The sequence below is a fragment of the Capricornis sumatraensis genome, chromosome 9 (assembly GCF_032405125.1).
Source record: "Capricornis sumatraensis isolate serow.1 chromosome 9, serow.2, whole genome shotgun sequence".
Classification (NCBI taxonomy): domain Eukaryota; kingdom Metazoa; phylum Chordata; class Mammalia; order Artiodactyla; family Bovidae; genus Capricornis; species Capricornis sumatraensis.
The window spans coordinates 68,642,874-68,667,526 of NC_091077.1; the positions used below are offsets into that span (position 1 = coordinate 68,642,874).

General features: G+C 43.7%; 1 protein-coding gene across 1 annotated transcript in view; it reads right to left on the reverse strand.

Moving 5' to 3' along the window:
* Positions 1 to 21,277, reverse strand: part of ADAM19 (ADAM metallopeptidase domain 19) — a 92,399-nt gene extending 71,122 nt beyond the window's left edge. Inside the window, exons 1-3 of the mRNA XM_068979279.1 lie at positions 21,144 to 21,277; positions 18,423 to 18,508; positions 13,723 to 13,793 (exon numbers count right to left, since the gene is read on the reverse strand). Coding sequence (XP_068835380.1) covers positions 13,723 to 13,793; positions 18,423 to 18,508; positions 21,144 to 21,210 — 224 coding nt within the window. The 5' untranslated portion in view covers positions 21,211 to 21,277. The remainder of the gene's footprint in view (positions 1 to 13,722; positions 13,794 to 18,422; positions 18,509 to 21,143) is intronic.
* Between the last annotated feature and the right edge of the window lie 3,376 nt (positions 21,278 to 24,653).

The window sequence follows — 24,653 nt, forward strand, 5'->3', positions numbered from 1 at the left end:
ATCACTCATTATTAGAGAAATGCAAATCAAGACCACAATGAGGTACCACTTCACACCAGTCAGAATGGCTGTGGTCCAAAAGTCTGCAAGCAATAAATGCTGGAGAGGGTGTGGAGAAAAGGGAACCCTCTTACACTGTTGGTGGGAATGCAAACTAGTACAGCCACTATGGAGAACAGTGTGGAGATTCCTTAAAAAATTGCAAATAGAACTGCCTTATGACCCAGCAATCCACTTCTGGGCATACACACCGAGGAAACCAGAATTGAAAGAGACACATGTACCCCAATGTTCATCGCAGCACTGTTTATAATAGCCAGGACATGGAAACAACGTAGATGTCCATCAGCAGATGAATAGATAAGAAAGCTGTGGTACATATACACAATGGAGTATTACTCAGCCATTAAAAAGAATACATTTGAATCAGTTCTAATGAGATGGATGAAACTGGAGCCGATTATACAGAGTGAAGTAAGCCAGAAAGAAAAACACCAATACAGTATACTAACACATATATATGGAATTTAGAAAGATGGTAATGATTACCACGTATGCGAGACAGCAAAAGAGACACAGATGTGTAGAGCAGACCTTTGGACTCTGAGGGAGAGGGAGAGGGTGGGATGATTTGGGAGAATGGCATTGGAACATGTATACTATCATGTAAGAAACGAATCACCAGTCTATGTTTGATGCAGGATACAGGATGCTTGGGGCTGGTGCACGGGGATGATCCAGAGAGATGATATGGGGTGGGAGGTGGGAGGGGGGTTCATGTTTGGGAACTCATGTACACCCATGGTGGATTCATGTCAATGTATGGCAAAACCAATACAGTATTGTAAAATAAAATAAAGTAAAAATAAAAATTTTTTAATAAAATAAATAAATAAACAAATGGGACCCAATGAAACTTATAAGCTTTTGCACAGCAAAGGAAATCACAAACAAAATAAAAAGATAACCTACAGAATAGAAGAATGTATTTGCCACCGAAGTGATGGACAAGGGCTTAATTTCCAAAATATTCAAACAGCTCATACAACTCAACAACAAAAAAACAAACGACCCAATTCAAAAGTAGGCAGACCAAAACAGAGTTTTCTCCAAAGATGACATACAGATGGCCAAAAGCACATGATAAGATGCTCAACATCACTAATTATTAGAGAAATGAAAATCAAAATTACAATGAGGTACCATCTCACACCAGTCAGAATGGCCATTATTAAAAAGCCTACAAAAAACAAATGCTGGTGAGAACATGGAGAAAAGGGAACCCTCCTACACTGTTGGTGGAAATAAAGGTTGGTACAGTCACCATGAAAAACAGTATGGAAGTTTCTCAGAAAACTAAAAATACAATTATCATATGATCCAACAATCCTACTCCGGGATACAGATCCAGACAAAACTATAATTCAGAAAGATACATGCACAGCACAGCAGCCAAGACATGGAAACACCTAATGTCCATTAATAGATGAATGGATAAAGAAGATGTAGTACACACTGCTATATTTAAAATATATAACCAACAAGGTATACTGTAAAAAAAAATTAAAAGATTCATTTTAAAAAGAACTGTGTCTGTCAATAAGTGTTAACATGAAAAAAAGATGTGGTATATATACATACACAATAGAATACGACTCAACTATAAAAAAGAACAAAATAAAGCCATTTGCAGCTACGTGAGTACCACTAGAGATTATCGGACTAGTGAACTAAGAAAGACAAATACCATATGATATCACTTATATGTGGAATCTAAAATACAACACAAATGAATCTATCTATGAAACAGAAACAGAACTGTGGACATAAAGAACAAAGTTGTGGTTGCCAAAGGAGAGGGGATTGGAGGAAGGATGGAGTGGGAGGTTGGGGTTAGCAGTAGTGAGCTATTATATGTAGAATGGATAAACAACAAAGTCCTACTGTATAGCACAGAGAACTGTATGCAATATCCTCTGATAAACCATAATAAAAAGAATGTTAATACAATATATATATATAACAGAATCACTTTACAGTACAACAGCTGTTACACTATAAGCCAACTGTACTTCAATTTTTTTTTTTAATTTGCTGAAATCAAACTTGTAGAGTGGAGTCAAGCAAGCTCTGGCTTAAAAGGCAGGAGATCCATCAACTGATGAATGGATAAGCATAGTGTAGTACATTCATACAATGGAATACTATAAAGTAATAAAAAGGAATGCGATACAGATGCATGCTATACAACATGGAAAAAACTCAAAAACATTACACAGTGAAAGAAGCCAGTCACCAAAAAAAAAAAAAAGACAATATTGGATAATCTCATTGGTATGAAATATCCAGAGTAAGCAAATCTATAGTGACAGCAGATCAGTGGTTGCCTAGAGCTGATGGCATTGGGGAAACGTGGGGAGTAACTGCTTACATTCGTTTGCTAAGGCTGCTTTAACAAAGTACCACAGACTTAGAGATTTAAAAAATAGAAATTTATCAACTCACAGTTCTAAAAAGTTAAACATAAGATTAAGGCACTGGCAGGGCCATGTTCCTTTGAAGATACTGGGGAAGGATCTGTTCCAGGCCTCTCTCCTAGCTTCTAGTATTTCCTTGGCTTGTGGCCACATAACTTCACTCTAGTCTTCACATGGCATTCTCCCTCTGTGCACGTCTGTGTCCAAATTTCCCCTATTTATATGGACACCAGTCATACTGGATTAGGTGCTATTCCGGGATGACCTCATCCCAACTAATTACATCCACAATGACTCTATCTCCAAATAAGGACACTGATGTTCAAGGGGTTAGGACTCTGACATATGACTTTGGGGGAACACATTCAACCTGTAACACTGCTAATCGCTTCTTTTTAGAGTGATGAAAATGTTCAGAAATTAGAATATAATGATGGCTGCGCAACTCTGTAAATATACTAACACACATTGAATGGCATACTTATTTAACCAGATCAACTATGTGGTATGTAAGGTACATTTCAATAAAGCTGGTAAAAAAAAATAAGAAAAAACAAAAAAAAGTTTGTATTTAAAGCAACTGCCCAAGCTCAGCAACTAACCAGTTAGTGACAGTATGTGAAACAACTTCTCTCAACACAGGCAATGGGTTTAACTTACACAGAAGCCAAAAGCAAAGTGCCTTTATCTACCTATATGTTCTGTGTAAATTCCCTGTGATCCAATGGTTCACATCTAGGAAGTGATCCTCCAGAAGTGCCTCTCAAAGAACATGAAGGTGTCCACTCTAGCACTATTTGTAAAAATGGCGGAGGGAGGGGGGGGAAATAAAAGAAAAAAATTGCTTGAATACCAGACAAAAAGGGTGATTATATTAATCATGGCATCTTGATTTTTACTGAATCTGAATGATGGATATATGGGGGTTCATTATATCATTCTCTCTACTTCTGTGTGCATTTGATAATTTTTCATCAATCAGTTCAGCTCAGTTTAGTCACTCAGTCATGTCCGACTCTTTGCGACCCTATGGACTGCAGGATGCCAGGCCTCCCTGTCCATCACCAACTCCCAGAGTTTACCCAAAACCATCATAAGAAATTTTAAGTTAGTTATGGCATACACATACAATGTACTATCATACAGACATTAAAAATGATCCCATAAATTTACATAGAAATATATCCATAATATACTCCCAAACTGTGGAATAGCCTTTGAGGAGGAATCTGTGGAATGGGAAGTACAATTAGTCAAAAGTTAAAACATGTTAGACATATATGCTATATGACCTTGCAGTTCTACTGCTAGGTATTAATCCTACACTAATACTTGCTGCTGCTGCTGCTAAGTCACTTCAGTCATGTCTGGTTCTGTGCGACCCCATAGACGGCAGCCCACAAGGCTCCCCAGTCCCTGGGATTTTCCAGGCAAGAACACTAGAGTGGGTTGCCATTTCCTTCTCCAATGAATGACAGTGAAAAGTGAAAGTGAAGTCGCTCAGTCATGTCTGAATCTCAGCGACCCCATGGACTGCAGCCTTCCACGCTCCTCGGTCCATGGGATTTTCCAGGCAAGAGTACTGGAGTGGGGTGCCATTGCAAATATGTTTAAAGATTATGCATAAGACAATTATTGCAGCATTACTTGTAACAGTGAGAAACCATTCAGTGGAATCCTCTGTCATCATTAAGAAGAATGAAATAGGTCTATAAATAAGCTAATGTGGAAGGGTATTGAAGCCAAATAATTAAAAAGCAAATTACAGAATGGTACATAACGTATAATCTCATTTATTTTAAAACCTTATTTTGTTGTTCAGTCACTAAGTCGCTTCCAACTCTTTGGTGACCCCATGGACTGTAGCCTGCCAGGCTCCTCTGTCCGTGGGATTTCCCAGGCAAGAATCCTGGAGTGGGTTACCATTTCCTTCTCCAGGGGATCTTCCTGACCCAGGGATCAAACCAGAGTCTCCAGCATTGCTGGACAGATTCTTTACTACTGAGCCACTCGGGAAGCCCAAAACTTTATTACTTGTGTAATTTTTTCTAGAATTTTATTATCAATGTTTCAAACACTTCAAAAATTTCTTCTGTAACTTTTTAAAAAAGAATTGATGATTCTTATGCTGTATTTCAAAAATTTTTTAAAAAATAGATAGTTAAATTTAGGCTATAGTATGACCTCATTCGCACAGAGTTGGACATGACTGAAGCAACTTAGCAGCAGCAGCATGACCCCATTTGGATAAATTTACATGGAAATATATACAGGGTTAAAAAAAAAAAACTATGTAAAATAGTATGCTCACAGTAAATGTTCAGTCATTGGATGCCAGCTATCGTTGTTATCTTAAGGTAAACAGATGATGGTCAAGGGTTCCTCAAACTCAAGAATCAACTCCCGACTTCCTCCAAGTACACAGCTTCCCTTTGCTCTGATAAAGGTCCATCTAAGGCCAACAGGGCAGTTGACAGCTTCCTTCCATTCATTTTACCCTGTGCTCTTGCTGAAGGGCTGCCAGAAGAAATAAGCTTGAGACAAAAGAAAACCATGGACATCCTTCCTGGCTACACAGGCAGCCCTGGCTGCAGGTCCCTGGAAGGAGATAGAGCCGGAAATGGTGAACAAATTCTACCTGCTTATCAGACAGTTCAGAGCCTCGCCTAGGGAGGGCACGGATTCTGCAGGCAGAGACAAGAGGTACAGTTTGGCCGACTAGACAGCCCTGCAAAGCTGTATTCTGGAGATACAGTTAGGTCAAACTGGGCACAGTGGGGGAGCAGAAGTGAGTTTCCTCCCAAGGGCAATGGACTTTAAGGTCGTCTTCCTAATTACATTTGGAAACCACCTCAGGGGAATTCCCTCTTACTACATTCTTAAATGTTTTTCCCATTCTGCAAAATACAAATAGCGACTCTTGGGCTCTCACAGTGCACCAGGCACAGAGTAAGTCCTCGAAAAGCATTGCATTATCGAATAACGCACAACATCTGACAGTTCAGTTCAGTTCAGGCGCTCAGTCACGTCCGACTCTGTGACCCCATGAATCGCAGCACGCCAGGCCTCCCTGTCCATCACCAACTCCCGCAGTTCACTGAGACTCACATCCATCAAGTCAGTGATGCCATCCAGCCATCTCATCCTCAGTCGTCCCCTTCTCCTCCTGCCTGCAATCCCTCCCAGCATCAGAGTCTTTTCCAATGAGTCAACTCTTCGCATGAGGTGGCCAAAGTACTGGAGTTTCAGCTTCAGCATCATTCCCTCCAAAGAAATCCCAGGGCTGATCTCCTTCAGAATGGACTGCTTGGATCTCCTTGCAGTCCAAGGGACTCTCAAGAGTCTTCTCCAACACCACAGTTCAAAAGCATCAATTCTGTGCTCAGTTTTCTTCACAGTCCAACTCTCACATCCATACATGACTACTGGAAAAACCATAGCCTTGACTAGGTGGAATTGTTGGCAAAGTAATGTCTCTGCTTTCCAATATGCTGTCTAGGTTGGTCATAATTTTTCTTCCAAGGAGTAAGCGTCTTTTAATTTCATGGCTGCAGTCACCATCTGCAGTGATTTTGGAGCCCAAAAAAATAAAGTCTGACACTGTTTCCACTGTTTCCCCATCGATTTCCCACGAAGTGATGGGACCAGATGCCATGATCTTCGATTTCTGAATGTCGAGCTTTAAGCCAACTTTTTCACTCTCTTCTTTCACTCTCATCAAGAGGCTTTTCAGTTCCTCTTCACTTTCTGCCATAAGGGTGGTGTCATCTGCATATCTGAGGTTATTGATATTTCTCCCAGCAATCTTGATTCCAGCTTGTGCTTCTTCCAGCCCAGCGTTTCTCATGATGTACTCTGCATAGAAGTTAAATAAGCAGGGTGACAATATACAGCCTTGACGTACTTCTTTTCCTATTTGGAACCAGTCTGTTGTTCCATGTCCAGTTCTAACTGTTGCTTTCTGACCCGCATATAAGTTTCTCAAGAGGCAGGTCAGGTGGCCACTATTATTGGCCCCATCATGTGGATGAGGAATCTGAGACTTCCAAAGGTAAAGCAACTTGCCAAAGCTTACACCTCCAGTAGGTACAAGGAGCCAGGCTCTGAATCTAACATGCCGAGGTTACATCATTACAATCCACTGAAATCCAAATCCAACTAGGGAAGGCAGAAGGAAAGGGAAGAAGGCAGGCAGAATATCAGAGAACACCAAGTGTTCATTGAAGAGCATACTGAGTAAGGACAGGGCATCCATGAGGCAATCTGAGGCCACAGCTAAGAGCCTGGGCTTGGAGTCAAAAAGCTCTAGCTCCACCCTTCCGACCAAAGTCACTATGACCAAGTCGGGCTGCCGCATGCCTCAGGGTCTCCATCTGCCAAACAGGACTAACACAGGTAACGACAACCCATAGGGTTGCTGTGATGATTCAATTAGATGAACTATGTAGAGACTGCACAACAGAGCCTGCTATAAAGGCATCTCCTACTTTGTAGCTGTTACCATGATTGACGAGATCATTATCCCTTTCTGATGATCATTTCTCAGCCAGAAGCTGCCTAAAGGCAGATTGCATCATACAACATGACCCGAACTCAGGAAATGCTGACAAACTATAACCACACATGCTATGTCTCAACGTGTTTTTCTCTTGTCACTCTTACTTGAAAACACTCACCGGGGCCATATGCAATGGTTTGCATCACCAAGCCACTTTAGCAAACATCTGTTCATGATTTTACATTAATGAAAGTTAACATGTACTGAAAACCAGCTTACTTATGCACCATAATGATACTAAGCACATCGTAATACATTATCCCTAAGGCTCACAGACATCGTGGATTTGTTTCCTGTGCCCAGTGTGTGACAAATTACCAGAAACTGGGTGGCTTGAGACAATAGAAAGTTAGCAACTCCCCCGGTGGTCCAGTGGTTAAGACTCCATGCTTCCACTGCAGGGAGCACACTTTCCATCCCTGGTCAGGGAACTCCAGGGGTTCTGGGCAACATGGGAATCGTGAGATCAATCTCCATCTACAAAGCTACAATTGGAAGCTGCATTTCAGACAGGACTATGTGGTCTCTCTGGGGCAAGGTGCCTAACCTAGCACTTAGAATTTAAATCTACTTATGCATTCACTGCCTCAGAGTCAATGCAGCAGGGTTAATTCCAGTTCCTGGTACTTCAAATATACATATATATTTGAAAAAAATTTCAGCCACTTGGAGGCACCTCTCTGCAAATTCTGATGTCCCCACCCATCTATCCAACGGTTTCCTCAGCGCTGGTCTAACGGAGTTATAGGATCTCAGCTGCAGGGAATGGGGAGCCCAGCTGTGTGCTGAGTTTGGAAAAACATTTTGAATACTTTGGATCTGCCAAATACTTGGTTAAAGAACGATATCCTCCAATTTCTTAAGCCATGTGTATTTTAAGTGAAATGTAAGCCATATGACTGTGACTCATTTAAATGCACTTCAGTGAAGCATGATTTACCAAGAGTGCTGGGATATGCCTAAGCCTTTCTTAAGCTTCTCTTTGATCCAGGAAATTGAATTCTGCCAACAATAAATGAAGCTCCTGACAAGAGAGGGTCAAAGAGAGCTGTCCTTTATCCTAGATAAGATGTTAAAGTCTATTCCTCACCCACAAGGAAGCAGGGAGCCGGGAAGAGGTCCGTGGTCTGGGTGGTATGCAGAGTTTTGCTCCAGATCAACTATGTATTAATATTACCACCAGGCCTCCTTGGAAGAGAAGTGCAACAGTAAGCGGTGGTGACTAACCCACCCAATCTACTGCTGAGAAAACTCCTCTTCTGCCTTTCTCCCCTTCTTGGGTTCTCCAGTATTATATATGACTCAAAAAAGGTTGAAGAAAAAGAGTCAAGGAGCTGGATCAGTCCATTAGCAGTGAACAACTATTCATTTTCCAGGCTGCAGCTTGATTTCCAGGATAACAAAAAGTCTCCATCCCTAAGATATCTCTGAGGGACTGAAAAGAAGTTAGAGATACGAGGAGAGACAAAAGTCAGAAGTAGTGGTAGGTACAATAACCAGTAAACCTCCAAATACCTAAATTCTGCCTTGACAATTACTATTCCCCCTGAGGTCTGGAGGTAGATATACACACAAAAGAAAACAAATATCCAAACTCTGTTTCTCTTTCGTTAACAGGGCTGTGGTGAGACCCAGGTATATCTCTCCCTTTCCCAAGCCAAAACCTAAATCTTAGCATCATTTAGACTCAAGGGAGGAAGTCTAATGAAGAGATGACAGTTCCAGAATGTGTTTAAGGGATGAGCAGAGAGAAGTAGGTGGCCGAAGGTCCTCTGGGCACCGCGCCCACTGGCTGGGCTGCTCATCTGCTTTTGAAGGTGACCTTGTAATGTAGTAACATAGTCAGTGAGCATCCTGCAAGCAGGTTCAACAGTTCAGTGTGCCCTCCTTTGGGGAAAAAGTGAGAAGGGAGAGAGTCAGGGCCTGCATCTTCCTGGAGGCATCCAGATGTCCAGATGCCTACAGTGAAGAAAGACTCCATTTGATATCAGCAAACAAGTTGTTGTCCAGTATGGTTTCTGGATTGATGAGGCAGTCCTCAGTGTCTGGGGGAAATTACATGCAAGACAAATAGTATGGATTTATGCCTCAAAATTGCGGGGTTATGAAAATAGCAGCCTGTAATTTCTTCCCTGTAATTTTCCTCCTTGTGTTTATGTTGCTTAAACAATGGGTCCTGAGCTAGCAGTTCATCCTCAGCTTCTGTGGTTTTGGGGGTATTTGCCTTTATCCCACTGCCCCCTCCTTCCAGGAATGTCTCCAGAACTGGGGAGCAAAGGCCCTGAGGCAGGGACTTCTTTTTCATTTTCCACTTATGTGGTGTCCCTTAAATAGGTAATGCAGGAAAGGCTCTTAGAGCCTAACTGGGACAAACCCCCCATGCAACAGATGAGAAAGTGGAAGCGCAGCAGGGCCAACTGGCTTGTTGACCAATTCCACATCACCTGTCTCTGAGCTCAGTACTCTCTCCACTGTACCAGAGTCCCAGTCACAAGCCAGGCTCTGTTAACCACAGCTATGCACCAACATTTGCAAATGATCAGTATAGGTGTGAATAAATATAAAACTAAGGAACATATGCTGAAATTGAAGCTCCAATACTTTGGCCATCTGATGCAAAGAGCCAACTCACTGGAAAAGACAATGATGCTGAGAAAGATCGAGGGCAGGAGGAGAAGGGAGCAACAGAGGATGAGACAGTTGGATGGCATCACTGACTCAATGGACATGAGTTTGAGCAAACCCTGGGAGACTGTGAAGGACAGGAAGCCTGGAGTGCTGCAGTCCATGGGGTCACAGAGTCGGACATGACTGAGCAACTGAACAACAAAAGGGAACATATATTTTATTAGAGCAGAATACTACCTTCATCTCTTCAGTTTCATCTATAAAAATAAGTGTGGAGCAGCATGTACAGTAGTCTCATTTCTGCTCTTGCATCATCACGAAAGTAGCAGCCTGGCTGTGCTTCTGTGTGACTGTGCCTACGAGTATCTATGTGCATGCTCTCACACACAGAGAACGGGTCCATGGTGGGCCCACCAATCATTCACAGTGGATTCTCCCTGTGGGCAGGAGGCTTTCATTCTTTTTCTCATCATACTTTGGTAATGCTACAAGTTTTACAATGAGTATGCATTGCTTTTGCAATTAAAAAACCAGAAGCAAGAAAAAGATAGCAGCTGTCTCCTACAGGGTACACAGAGTACAAGTCAGGCACTATGCTGGCCCCCTGACAGGCGCCATCTCATTTTGTCCTCCCCATGGCTCTAAGTGTGGAACTCAGATATATTATATCCCAGATAAGGAAACTGAGGCTTGAAAAGGACATACAGTTAGTAAGTGGCAGCGTCAGGATCCCACATGGAAGCCACATTCAGATATCCTTGTGATGTCACTCTTTTCTACCTGCAATCAGTAGGGGAAAGGGTGTGTATCCCCCATGGGAATGTCAGCCGTTTATCCTGAGCTGCCTCACAGTGGAAAAAGGCTGCCGCTGGCCATGCTATGGAACTAAGGCACCTTGGGGTGTCTGCTGCCTGAGCTGAAGACCCATCTGCTATGCCCTCGCTCCTGGCCCAAGCCCCACACTCCTGCAGCCTCACCACTGTTGGCAACCTCTCCACGTGTGAATTCCATTAAAGGCTGGCTCACTGCTATTTTGGGCCACGCATTAGCGCTTGGACTTTGATTAAATGAGAGAAGGCCAGACACCTTGGGATGATGAGAAAGAAATAAGAAATGTCCTCTCCCTGCCCTGACAGTTCCAGGAGTCCTTGCCCACCGCTCCTGGGAGGCCTGAGAATCTAACATGTGGGGGAATGTGGTTGGGGGTAGGCCGAGGGAAGGGAAACCTTCATAGTCTAGTAGCGTTTTTGAACTCGGCGGCTGTTCCTGCCCCTTGGAACTGTCATCTCCCTGCTGTTCATGTGGCTCACTTCTTCACCTCCTTCAGTTCTGGACTCAAATATCAATTCACCACCAAGGTTGGCTCTGGCTGCCATTCCAAACAGCACCTCCCTCCCTCTTCGGAGCCCTAATGCTTCTTTGCTTCCTGCATAGCAGTTGTCATCATTTGCTTGTTTATTTATTGCTCACCCCTACTGGAATACAAGCTCCAAGAAGGCAGAACTACTTTATCCACAGCTGGATCTGCACTACCTGCTCTGGTGCCTAGAATGCTATAGATGTATCCGAGATGGGAAGATGAATGAATCAATTGAGGATATTAAGAATCAGAGCATGAGGATCCCTTAGCACAGGGCCCAGTTTCCTCTCAAATATCACAGGATGATAAAAAGTTTACCATTTTTTTATAAGGTTTGAAAATCAGAAAAGCAGCACCTCGTCCAAACCCCTCCCCACCCCCCAAGCTGTTTTGAATCCAGGCTCGCACGCACCATGAATGAAAAGGCTTTGGGAAGTAAACACACTAGGAAGTCGTGTGCAGTCGGAGTTCCGCTTGCTAACACATGTCCAAAAACAAAAAGCCCAGTTTAGACGAAAATAGCAGGAAGCCATCCCTAGGGATACCTGGTGAGGTCATATTGCTTGGCTCTGCTGCTTCCATTTTTGTCAGATCTCCTGCCTTCTGCCAATTGGAGGAGGCCAGGAACCATATCCAGCCCACTGCTGATCACTGGGAAACAAGAGAGCTGCTCCCGGCAGCAGACAACTGAACCACATTTCCGGGCTCTCCTCTGGAACCTCAGAATGGGATAGTAAAAAAAAAAAAAAAAATCACAATAGTAGTCAATTATTTACCGTGTGCTCTGTAAGCACTTTGTGTACATCACTGCATTTAGCCCTCATAGCCACGCTTATGAGGCAGGTGTTACTATCCTCATTTTATAAGTAAGGACACTGAGACTCCAAAAGACCCAGCAATGTGTCCCCAGGTTAATCAGCTAGTGAGTCGAATCTGCGTTTCTGTGACACAAATGATCCTCATCTCATCTCTCCCATTTACTTGCTGTGTGGCCTTAGACAAGCTCCTTTCCTTCTCTGAGCTGAAGTTTCTGCTTCCACGCATAAGACTACTGCACTCAGTGTTTCCCAAGGCATCTTTGTGCCCTAGCTTCCTATGAGCTCTTGTAAAGATTACAAAATATGAGGGAAGGATAAGTCCCGGGATCCTTCCCTGGCCAATCCAACTCCCAAGAGTTTGTCCATGACACCAACCCCATCACATGGGCAGCCCAGAGGAAGCTGAGGAGTCAGATACTCTAAATGGAGGCAGGAGAGGACAGCTGAGATGGAGGTAGCAATAGGATATCTTTAGTTTAGAGCTAGAGGGCTGGGACTGTAAGAAACTGAAACAGGCCCTGAAAGAGACTAAGAACACACCCTCTGAGACTACCCTGCAAGATCAGAGGAAGACAATGCAAGGAGAAACCCCAGGCAGACAGAGCCTATGCTCTCGGCAGACACAGCCAGCCAGGTCTATTCCAGGGAAATGGAACAGAAAGAACACATTCCTGGGCCGGTTTCACTTCAGGAGGAAGGCACAAGGAAAGGACTGCTCTCACTCCAAGGAGGAAAGCTGCAAAAATGACTGAGATGCCCATTTTTCTGGCTTCCTAAAGGCCACCGCATCCTGGAGGCAGAGGAAAGACATGGATGAGCACTGCACACACTGCTGAAGTCATGCTTATAATGCACTTCCAACACCACTCATCCTCCTCCGCAAGTGTCCAAAAAGCCCAAATTTGGAATAATTTATATTCTTGCTTTCCACCCAAGCTGAGCAGTCATTCCCATCCTTCTGGATATGGGAAGGTCCCTATCTATCCCTTTCTTGGCAGTGATGTGTGTGATTACTCATCTGCTTCCAGGAGACTCCACAGGCTGCCAAGAGGACACAGGCAGTTCGCTGAGCCATGCAGCCTTATCTGCGAGGTCTGTGTGGCAGAATGTAAGCAGGACTGTTGATGAGGAGACAGCTGAAGCCTTCAGAGGGCCCTGGCCAAGTAAGGAAAGCTCTCCAGTGCCCCAAACAGACTGGGATTGGTCAAAGAATGGGCAACACATGCAACCGTGCCTTTTGTCTATTTACCTGCTCGATAACATCAATCAAGATGCAACTGTGCTTGACAGCAAATCAATGTGGAAATATTTCTGAGCGAGGCAGCCACCCAACACAAATGAGGTTGGGGATATGGAAGGACCAGGCCGATGAAGCCAGGAGACTGCCGCCCATGCCCGTATTGGCAGAAGCTCAGATGTAGCTGAGCCAGAAGAGAAGGAGCAGTCAGGGTGTGAGCATCAAATCCCCAAACACCCCACCTCGCCTCTCTCCTCTCTGCTGCTTTCCTCTCATCTCCCTCACTTCCTGCCATGCGCTGTGCTGGAGCAAGGAAGACAGCTGCCCAAGTCCTCCAGCCCACCCCTTCCTTCATGTCTCTCTGTCTTTCTCTCACGCACACACAGACAGTGAATCCTAAGAGGCCCCAGAAATCTCCCCAGCTTGAGGAAATTCAAGGAAGACGGTAAACAGTCCAGTAACTTCACAGCAAGTCAAGAGATGGTGGAAGTGCAGGCTTTGCAAGAATGCTCTCAGTAAACGAACCACAGGTTGACAGCCTGGGTCACTTCATTAACTACTTCCTTCCAAGCCAGTGGCACCTGCGTCCGGCGCTGCCACACAAGTGGGTTGTCTCATTTTAGACAAAGGAGAAGTCCACTTACTCATTCTTCTCCAGGTCCAGGATCAGCTCTCGCCCCTCAGCCATCACCCTGAGCTCCGCTTTGAGTGGATGCTAAAAGAAACAATGAAAGAATGTCAGTTCCGAAAAGCAGGGGCCGAGGCTCCCAGGGAGAGGCAGAAGGTCCAGCCAGAGCTCTGACGTGGATGGAGCCACAGGAAGTGAATGAGAAAGGGTCAACTGCATTTGCAGCCCAAACATGAAATAACTTCAGTCCCAGATGGACCCAATTCTCCTCCCCCATCTGCCTTCTCCTCAAAGACAAAGGAAAGAAACTCCAAGCCAAAATGCAGTATAAATGCCTGCATGCAGGCCTGGTAAAGGCAAACCCTAAAAAACACGATCCTGGACAGCAAATTTGAGTGGAGTCAGATCTGGGATCAAGTGTAGGCTTCAACACTACAGCTGTGGAATCAGACATGTTACTGAACCTCCCTACAGCTCAGCTTCATTTGTAAAACAGAAGTAACAGTCAACTTTGTGGGGATATTGTAAGGACTAAGTGACAAAGTAAACGTAAAGCATTTATTATAGTGCTTGGCACACAGGAAGCTCCTGTTACATGTTGGCTGCTACTTAAGATACCAGGGAAAGCCTCTTCATCATGGACTCTTATTTTATAGTGGCTCTCAGTTTGGATATCCCTTAATCATCTCAGAGGAGACAACTGGAAGAACCCCCAAGGATTTAAAGGTCCAAAAGATACATTTTACACAAAAAATTTACTAAGAACCAAAGTAGCTAGATACCCAGAATAGACCATTTAAGGTATCATACAAATGGTCAATAAGCATTAAAAACATGTTCAGCATCACTGGTAACTGCCCCCCATCCAAAAGTATTTTTTAAAGATATCTTTTTAAAAACCAAAGCAACAAAGATTTAAAAAAAAAAAAAAAACATAAATCACAATGCAGCAGAGTATACTACAGAATGGGCACTCTCACACCCTGCCTGTGAGAATTTAAACTGATACCTGCTCACCAGAAAATAATCTGACAGTATGAACCAAGAGTTTAAAAATGTTTAGACCCTCAAACCCTATAGAAGATTTTATCTGAAGGGAACAAATGGAAACACAGGCAATGGTTTATACACAAGGATGCTCATTATTTACAATAATAACTAATGAAACAAAATCCAAATAATCCAAATGTAGGAGAATGGTTAAATAACCAATAATCCATTCATATGACAAAACATTAGACAGCCATTCAAAATTATGGCTTTCAATCATTTTTAAATTATCAAGAAAGTACACATGATAATGATTAAGCACAAAGGTTTAAAACATAACACTGCATGCTTTATTCATACATATTTTTATAAAGGGACGAAAGTAGAAATAAACCAAAAGGTTACCATAGTTACTTCTCGTTAGTGAGATCATTTGTTGCTATTTAGTCGCTCAGTCATGTCCTACTCTTCTGCAACCCCATGGACTGTAGCCCACCAGGTTCCTTTGTCCATAGGATTTTCCAGGCAAGAATACTGGAGTGGGTTGACATTTTCCTACTCCAGGGGATCTTCCCGACCCAGGGATTGAACCTGCATCTCCTGCAGGTTGGGTTCTTTACCACTGAGCCACCAGGGAAGCTCAGTGAGATCATAATTCAATTTTATTTTATTTTGTGTACTTTCCCATGTTTTTATAATGGCCTTTTATATTTTCAGAAATGGACTTTTTAATCTCCTTTTATCTAATTATTGTGGAAAATTTCAAAGACATTAGAAATTCAAGTCATCATAAACTTTCATACTTTAACAAAAGTTCAATTTAGCACAGCTGAACTTTTCTTAAAGGCAGATATTATTTAATTGAAGCAGGGTATTTACGTATTTAAACATTTTTAAAAGGATCGATTCTTTGGATGTTTTAGATGCACATTCTCCAATTTGGGACCAAGGAAGTGATAAACTCGTGAAGTCTCTTTCAATTCACATGAAGCTCTTGCTAGAGGAAAGCTTCGATCCCTTGTAAGGCCAGCCTCAAAACTTAGTTTTGGCAGGTATGAGCAAGTGCGTCACCTGCTTTGCCACCTCTGGTTGGGGGCCTGCCCTTTCTAAGCACATTTCTCTTCTTATCAGCTTCAAACCCCATTTCCCATTAGGGTCCTGGGCATCCCTGAGGCTTTTGTGCCACCGAGGGCTCTGATGTGGTCCAAACATTGTGATCTTGGATGCTTGTGCAACCCTGTCCTTTGCTTTGTTTTGCAAATTCATCCTACTCACTTCTCTTAAGGGACATGTCAAAAACACGGGAAGAGGAAGCGACAGGGATGTTTATGCAAAAACTTGCACTAAGAAATTCACTTCTCTATTTTCTGATGCTCGGATTCAGCTCTACCCATACCTATATCTGGTTTGTTGTTCACTCTGGGGGGTTCTGGAGCAAGGGCCCTGCCCAATCACATTAAGCATCAGGGACACAGTCCCAAGTGGACACTTGAGGAAACACACACAGCAATAGAGCTGTATCTATTCCCTTTTCTAAGAGGAAGGTAGCCTAGAGTCCACACACAAAGAAGGAAAGTTGACACAAATCAAATCACTGTCACTTCTCCCCCAAACAGACACAAGTTGCAGCCTGAGTATGAATATTTAAGTGGCTAATCCAAAACTATTGCTCTCTGGTCTAGAAGATGCTCAGACACTGATATTTAATATATGATGTTCCTTGTTTCCAGGAGATGTTGCAACCAAAACAATGAAACAGCACTACAAAGATTCATGTAACTTCCCTGTCCAGATTTACTCAGGTTTTTCTCTCGCAGCTCCACTCTGTGCTAGGAAGGGGCAACATCACCTTTCCTAGGAAGTGAAGGGAGTTGACCCACTGTTTATACTTCCCTAGGGCAGGGTTTTAAATGCCTTTTTCTTTTGAGGTAGATTAAATAGATCTTCAGCTGTACAGGGTATTGGAAATCTATACTATGTGTCTACATCCCCCTTAAGACATAGTATATGTATATTTAGTATGTAGTGTTCAACTAACATTTGCTAAATGAAGTAATTACATGAATGAGAATAAGATGCCCGACTGAGACCTACCTCTCCTCTCCCTCTCTGACATTCATTCATTTGTTCAACAAATATTTACGATGCCAGGCTAGTCCTACAAAGAACAATGACCTGGGCAGATCCTAGGCAGACAATGGCTGGGAACAAAGACAGGATCTGAGCTCCACTTTGTTTCTCAGGCCCTTCCTGAGGATGCCCGGCATCCCACATCTGGAGAGAACAGAGAGGCATCTATAAAAGTATCAGATCCATTCCTCAGACAATAATGGATAGGCTAGGATACCCAAGATCTTAATTTTTAAAAATAACCTGCCCTAGGATGTCCATCCATTAATTTGTCTAGACTTTTCCTGGAACTATTTTCAGTCTCTCCTAGTTTTGGATGAAATGAACTCCATGCATTTATTATCTTTAGGATAAAATATTATTTGCTTTCATTTGTCCTAATATTTTTGCTGTAAGTTTCCTCCAAATTGGAGCACTCTTTTGGACACGTCTGCATTCCCCCAGCCATAATTGCACAGATTCTGGGCATTTCTACTCTCCGTTTACCTTTCCAGACTCAAGGACTTAGAAGTCTGAAATCTTTCCTGACACCGCTCTCTCCTCTCTCTCCTACTAAAATCTTGCTGTTATATGTTGCCCAATAAATCACTGACTGTTTGAACCCAAAGCACTCTTATTAAGCACCCCTCCTCTGCAGTCCTCTTCCTTCCTATCCCCTCTAAGCCCTATTTTTTTAAATGAGGAAACTGCGCTCAGAAAGTGAAAGGTCCGATAGCTGGTTATTGGCACACAGCAAACATATCTTTCTTTCCTGTCTCACTTGAGCTATAAGAACCAGAACCAAAGACTATCCTAGATGCACAGGTCCTTTCTGCAAGAATGGGATAATGTTTCTGTCTTATTCCCAATCCCCTCAATGAGGCCTAGCCATTCTGCTAGTGTTGTGGCCCAAGGAACCTACTGAATTTTAAGATTATTGGATTTCAAGACAGACTTAAGGCAGTACTAGGTCCCTGCGTGTGTGTTCAGTTGCTCGACCGTGTCCGACTCTTTGCGACTCCATGAACTGAAGCCCCTCAGGCTCCTCTGACCATGGGATTTCCCAGGCAAGAATATTGGAGTGTGTTACCATTTCTTCCTCCCGGGGATCTTCCTGACGTAGGGATCAAGCCCACGTCTCCTTGTATTGACAAGTGGGTTCTTTACCACTGAGTCACCTGGGAAGCCCTACCCTGCCTCTTATTTTTAAAATAGTTTGGATTGTCATTTTTCTCTCCAAGTATATCATCTCATGAATAAACTGAAGCACATACTATGCAGAGCAAAAAATACTAATGACAACATTTAGTCAATCCCAATTGAGAGTAAGTGATTTTTGTGAAACATACTTGCATTTAGCTTATGCCAGCATTAACATGGATTTTCATTTCCTCAACTACTGGCATCTGGAAGTGTTATAGTAGGTTGTCACACAATGAAGGAAAGTCCCGTCGAGGATTTCCAAAAGTGGAGTACACAGAGGACAGAGTGGGCCAGAAACAGAACTAATGGTGATAACCATTAGCACCTCCAGAAAAGTTAAGTAGGTGACCCCCATGCCTCACAGAACAGAGTTGTCAGCTTTTGCCTGTGAAAATGAGATGCTTTGAGTCTTACCTTTTCTCTCATGGGGCTTTCTGCAGTCTTCCACTGAGGTATTATCAGTTCATGCTGCAGCTGGGGGCTGCCTTCCCCACTTCCTCCTGCCAATACAGCAAACACATCACTGGAATCCCAGATCTCTGTACCCTAGCTAAGCCAGGCATGCAGTGCCAACAGGGAAGACTCCACATTGGGGTGTTAGGAGACCTGTGGATTCCAGGCTCCTGGCACTTACTATGGGTCAGGCACTCTGCCAGGTGCTGCTAATAGAATGGTAGATCGGTGTATACTTCACTGGCTTACTTTCTAGAGATGGGAAGAGGATGACACAAATATTCTCATATGGTACAACAGGGTCATAAAATAAAGAGACACTGAAGAGGGGGTACCTATTTTAGGATGATCTTCAAGGATAGCATTTAATTGAGACTTGAGGGACCGGAAAGAAGATGCAAAGATCTAGGGGTCTAAGAGTGTCCCAGGGAAAAGGATCAGCAAGAGCAGAAACAGCTTGGCCTATTTAAGGAATAAGCAGAAGTTAGAAGTAGCTAGAACTGAGCAAATGAGAGGGGAAATTGGCAGATATGGTCAACAAGACAGATAAGAGGGTCTGCTATCACAAAGGGCATGGAAAGTGTCTGGATTTTATTATAAATCCTGTGACTTGGAAGGCACTGGAGGGTTTAGACACAGCAATATGATCTGTATTCAGTTTGTGAAAGATCTTTCTGACGGTTGGGTGGAGACTGAAAGTGTGGAAGTGCTGTAGGGGCAGGGATGAGAGTAGAAGTGGGAAGGCAAGGATGGAGCCTTGCCTTGTCAGAGTTGCTGGTAACTCAGACTAGAATGATGTCAGTGGAGAGGAATGAAGTGTTTGGGTTCTGGGTGTATCTGGAGGGCAAGCCCCTGGGTATTATTCACATTGTGCTTCAGTTTTCTCATCTGTAAAATGATACCCACCTGCCCATCTCACATCATTAATGGGGAGAGTTACTGTGATAGTGCTTCCCAAGCCACAAAAGCATCATTGCTTTAACCTGAGCTTCCTAAGGGCAAGGCTGCATTTGCATATCACATACTACTTTCCAAATAATTCTCACCACCCAGATCTCTGTACTCAACACAACCCTGGGAGATAGGTAACAAGATTCCTGTTTTTCAAGAGAGGTGAACTGAAATCTGTTTGCGGAGAGACTTGTTCTAGGCAGGGCAGACTTCGAACACTGGTTGCAGACAATCTTAATAAAGTGGTAACTGCTCAAGACCTAAGTAAATTAGTCTCTGGTAAGAATAGGCCACACCCACAGAACTCCTGAGGTCCTAAGTGAGGACTCCAAAAAGCTATTCTTTTCTAAACTAACTACATGAATCACATAGAATGTAATGAATTACATAGAAGATGGCCATATTTGTTCTGTTACACTGGCCCAATGATGAGTGATTAATTTCCGTTTTAGATTACTGATACGATGCATTCTCAGTCAAAATACATCCTGAAAAAAAGTCATTAGACTACATTAGTGTTATATTAGTAAAAATGAGAAGCAATGCATTCATTTACACATTTTCTGAGTGCTTAACTACAGGCCAAACACTATGCTAGATGTCTGATACTCACTGGGGAATCAGAAAGACAGTTTCTGCTCTAGCGACTCTGATAAATCTAGATTCTTTGCAACAAAAAGGAATGATATTTAATAGAACATTTAAAGGAATGAAATGATATTTATGATTGCAAAAATTATGGAAAGCTAGGCTCAGTAATAAAGAAACAGTACAACTTAAGAAAAACTGTTCAAACTTTGGAAATAAAGCAAAAAGAGCAAGTAGGATATCCTTTCATATCACATTTGGAGCACTGGTTAGCAGGCCTTTTCACAGATTAGTAAATTATCTAGGGAAATGTACCTTTGTTTGCCTTTATTTACTAGTAATTAAAGGCTATATACCCTGCGAAGTTCTGTGTTAACTATAACTTTCAGTCTGGTAGAGATGCAAATGACTCCAGCATACTAGACAGACAACTAAGAATTATGGTTGTTTGGCCCCATGGAGCACTGACCACTTTTATATCTGTCCCAGTACAGGATTTCAACACCGTCTCCAACGCCCCGTATCACTCCTTTTTCCTCTAGTGCTTTAAACTAGCTTTACCATTCTATTCACTGCCTCTCTGAAGAATCAGATCAATCTTTGCCAATCTTCCATTCTATATTTGTATGAGAGTCGTGTTTTTAACTTTCTGAAAATTGTACTTCTGCAGTTTCTTGGCGGAATTTACAATCATTGAAACCATGTTGTTGGAGAATGTAACGATGTGGAAATGCTCATAAAGTGAAGTGGAATATGCAAGACACAAAACCGTACATATGGTATGGTTCCAATTTTATCCAAACGTATTTATAGGCACACACACAAAGACTGGAGAAAAGAGGAGAGACTCGGAAAGCAGCGGAAAAGCCAGAAAAACAGAGGAAAAGGAGAGAGAGGGCGGCAAGCCGGGGAGGGAGCCACCGTTTTCTGCCTGCTCTGGATCTCCCGCATCTCCACCACCTCCCGGGGCGCATAACGTGGGAACAAAGCCGGGGCTCCCGGGCTAGGAGACAGCAGGGGCGCGGCTCCGAGTTGCTGCTGGGGGTCCCCAGGTCCCCCAGTCCACCCAGGTCCCCCAGTCCACCCACCTACAAAACCCCCGTCACCCACCCCCCACCCCCTCCGCTCCGCTCCGCTACTTACTTCTGGTCCATCCAGGCAGGGCGAGCACCAGCAGGCAGAGCTGGGCGATGCCCACGCCCCGGGGCATGGTGGCAGCTGGCCCCTTGCGCAGTCGGCGCTCACCAGCACGCGGCCATGCCAGCCCCCTAACCAGGCCGCCGAGCTTCTGGAATCCACCGCGGTCGCCCAGCAGCTCCCAGCCCTCTCCCAGCCATTGACCGTTCGCTCCGCCCCTCAGCTCCACCGGGGCTGGAGGAGGGGCAGGAGGCGGCTGGGTGGAAGCCAGAGCGACCCCTGAGCCTGGCGCGGGGTTGGGGCAGGGGCGGGGGAAACTGCTCAGGTGTCGGCGATCAAGGGAGGGAGACTCCGAGCCCGAGGAAGGGTAGGGATTCTTCACGGTGGGCGTTGCCTGAGGAGGGTTGGGGGCTCTAGTTTGTAGGAATTAAACTGGACCCTTCTCTGCACAGCCCATTTTCTCTGTCCCACGCTGGGCTAGACGCCTTGGGTGTCACTCAAGAGGCTGCTCACCAGCACCGGCCTCCACTCTTGGAGGCAGGCTCCGAAAGAGTTAACCTGGCACAGAGAACTAAGTGCTATATGGAGTTGTTTTCTTAGCAGGACACAAATCAAGGATCCTTTCCATCTGACTGGGAGGAGCGGGGTGGTGAAGAGAGGATTCCCAGAGGAGATGACATCTGAGCTCCGGAGGAGGCGAGATGGAGCAGAAAACCCTAGACAGACGGACTAGGGCGGAAAAGCCCATGGGCTGAATTGGGGGAAACTGGCATTTGGGATGGTTAGCATTTAGGGGTTTGAAGGAAATTGGAGGGAGATGAGACTTGAAAATAATAGTAATAATGACTGTCACTTACTGAAGTTTTGCTGTTTGCTAGAAAAAGAAAATAATAACTAACACCGATACAGCATTTCCTAAGTGCCACCGTTCTCAGCACTTTACATATGTCAATTGATTTAATTAATCTAGGAGAATTACCTTTTATTGCCCTTTAAAATCTTCCAGGGACTTTGTATACATCATGTCTTTTTATTAGCCCAATAATCCCCTAAAGTAAGCACTAACAGTATCCTGGTTTAGAGATGAGAAAACCAAACCTGAGAGGCGAAGTAATTTACTCAAGATCACACAACTAAAGTCTGAGGCTGGATTCAAGTCCACATCTGAATAGTTCCAGAGCCTCTTACAGCACATCTTATTTTACAGATGAACAAACTGGGGGTTCCCAAGCGGCTCAGATGGTAAAGAATCTGCCTGCAATGCAGGAAACCGGAATTTGATCCCTGGGTCAGGAAGATCCCTTAGAGAAGGGAATGGGTACCCACTCCAGTATTCTTGCCTGGAGGATTCCACAGACAGAGGAGACTGGTGGGCTACAGTCCATGGGGTTGCCAAGAGTTGGACACAATTGTGCAAGTAATACACAAACTGATAATCAGAAAAAAAAAGAAAAAAAAAACAAACCTGTCTTGCCTAAGATCCCTGGCAGAGTCTGAGCCTCAGATCTGTTATCTATTCCTTTCACTCCATCTCCTTCAAACTCAGGGTTGTACAGCTAAACAAGATGCTGTTTGGGGAAGGAAAAGGCATACCTGAAAATTAGTAGGTATGTCTATTGAAACCAGTGGGCATAAATAAAATATATTAGTCTGTTCATGCTGCCATAACCAAAAACTAAAGACTGAATGACTTGAACAACAGGAGGTTATTTTTCTATAGTTTTGGAGATTATGGTGCTGGCTTGGGTGGATTTCATATAAGTCTTCTCTTACCAGCTTATAGGTGGCTGCCTTCTTGCTGTAGCTTCACGTGACCTCTTCTCTACTTGTTTGGAGAAAGCAAGCTCTGCTGTCTTCTGCTTAAGGACACTAATGCCATCAGACAGAGCCCTACTCTTATTATCTTCTTTAATTTTTACTACCTCTTTATAGACTCAATCTCCAAATACAGTCACACAGTATTTGAGTGGTTAGGGCTTCAACATATGAATTTGGGGACATAGTTTAGTCCATAACACTCTATTCTGTGGTCCCCAAAATTCATGTCCTTCTCACAAGTATCAACTGAAAAAAAATGCACAATATGAAAGTTGTGAGTTAAGTTTTATTTGGGACAAAATGAGGACGACAGCCTGGGAGACAGCATTTCAGGTAGCTCTGAAGAGCTGCTCCAAAGAAAGGGCAAGTCAGAATTATATATGATTTTAGGGAAGGTGGGTGGGGGTGGGGGGTGGTGTACATGCAGTCAGGCACACATTTTGAGAGATGCTTGCTGCTAGTCACGAGGAGCAAATGTCACCGTTAATGATTTTAGTGCTTTTGTAGATATGAGGAGACACAAGAATCTGAGCTCATAAAATCTTCTCCTAAAAATATCTAACTATCTCTCTAAAGGCCTGTTCTGCCAGTTTTTCGCAGAGCACAGTGCCTCTTTCTTGATCTCCACCCTTACCTCCTTTCAGGGAGTGCTGAAGGTCAGCTACTGCATTGGCTAGTGACTTGTGTGCATGCGTGCTCAGCTGTTTCAGTGGTGTCCGACTCTTTGCGATCCCATGGACTGGAGCCTGCTAGGCTCCTCTGTCTATGCAATTCTCTAGGCAAGAATACTGGAGTGGGTTGCTGTGCCCTCCTCTAGGGGATCTTCCTGACCCAGGGATTGAACTTGCATTTCCTGCACTGCAGGCAGATTCATTACCACTGAGCCACAGGGGAAGCCCAGCTAGTGACTTACTTCATTCTTATAGAGGGAAATGGCAATTTTTAGTTGATACATGCAAAATACATTTATCCCATCCCAGCAACACCAAAAGATTTGACCCATTCCAGCATCAGTTCCAAGCCCAATATCTCATTTAAATATCATCTAAATCAAGTATGGGGTGACTCGAGGTATGATTCATCCTGAGAAAAAAATTCTTCTCCATCTGTGAACCTGTGAAACCAGACAAGTTCTATGCTTCCAAAATACAGGTTAGGAGGACTTTCTCATTCCAAAAGAGAGAAAGAAGAAAGGAGTCTCAGGCAAGCCCAAAACCTAGCAAGGCAGATTCCATTAGATATATTTTTTAAATTTAAATTTCTTTATTTATTTTGATTACACTGGGTCTTCGTTGCGGCCTGCGGGCTTTCTCTAGCTGTGGTGAGCAGGGGCTACTCTTTGTTTTGGTGCACAGACTGTAAACCAACAGGCTTCAGTAGGTACAGCTCACAGGCTCTAGAGCATGGACTCAGTAGTTGTGGCCCAGGTACTTTGCTGCCTCAAGACATGTGGAATCTTCCCAGGCCAGGGATCGAACCCATATGCCCCTGCATTGGCAGGTGGATTCTTATCCACTGCACCACCAGGGAAGTCCTCACTAGATCTTAAAGCTCTAGACTAATCCTCTGGCAGGATGTTCTGCCTTCCCAGCCCACTGTCCTATGGGTCCCAGCAGTTCAAAAGTCCTCATGTTATCTCTGTTCTACTTGGTCCAAACTGGCAGTGTCTCTGCTGGCATAAGCGCATCTCTATTTCTG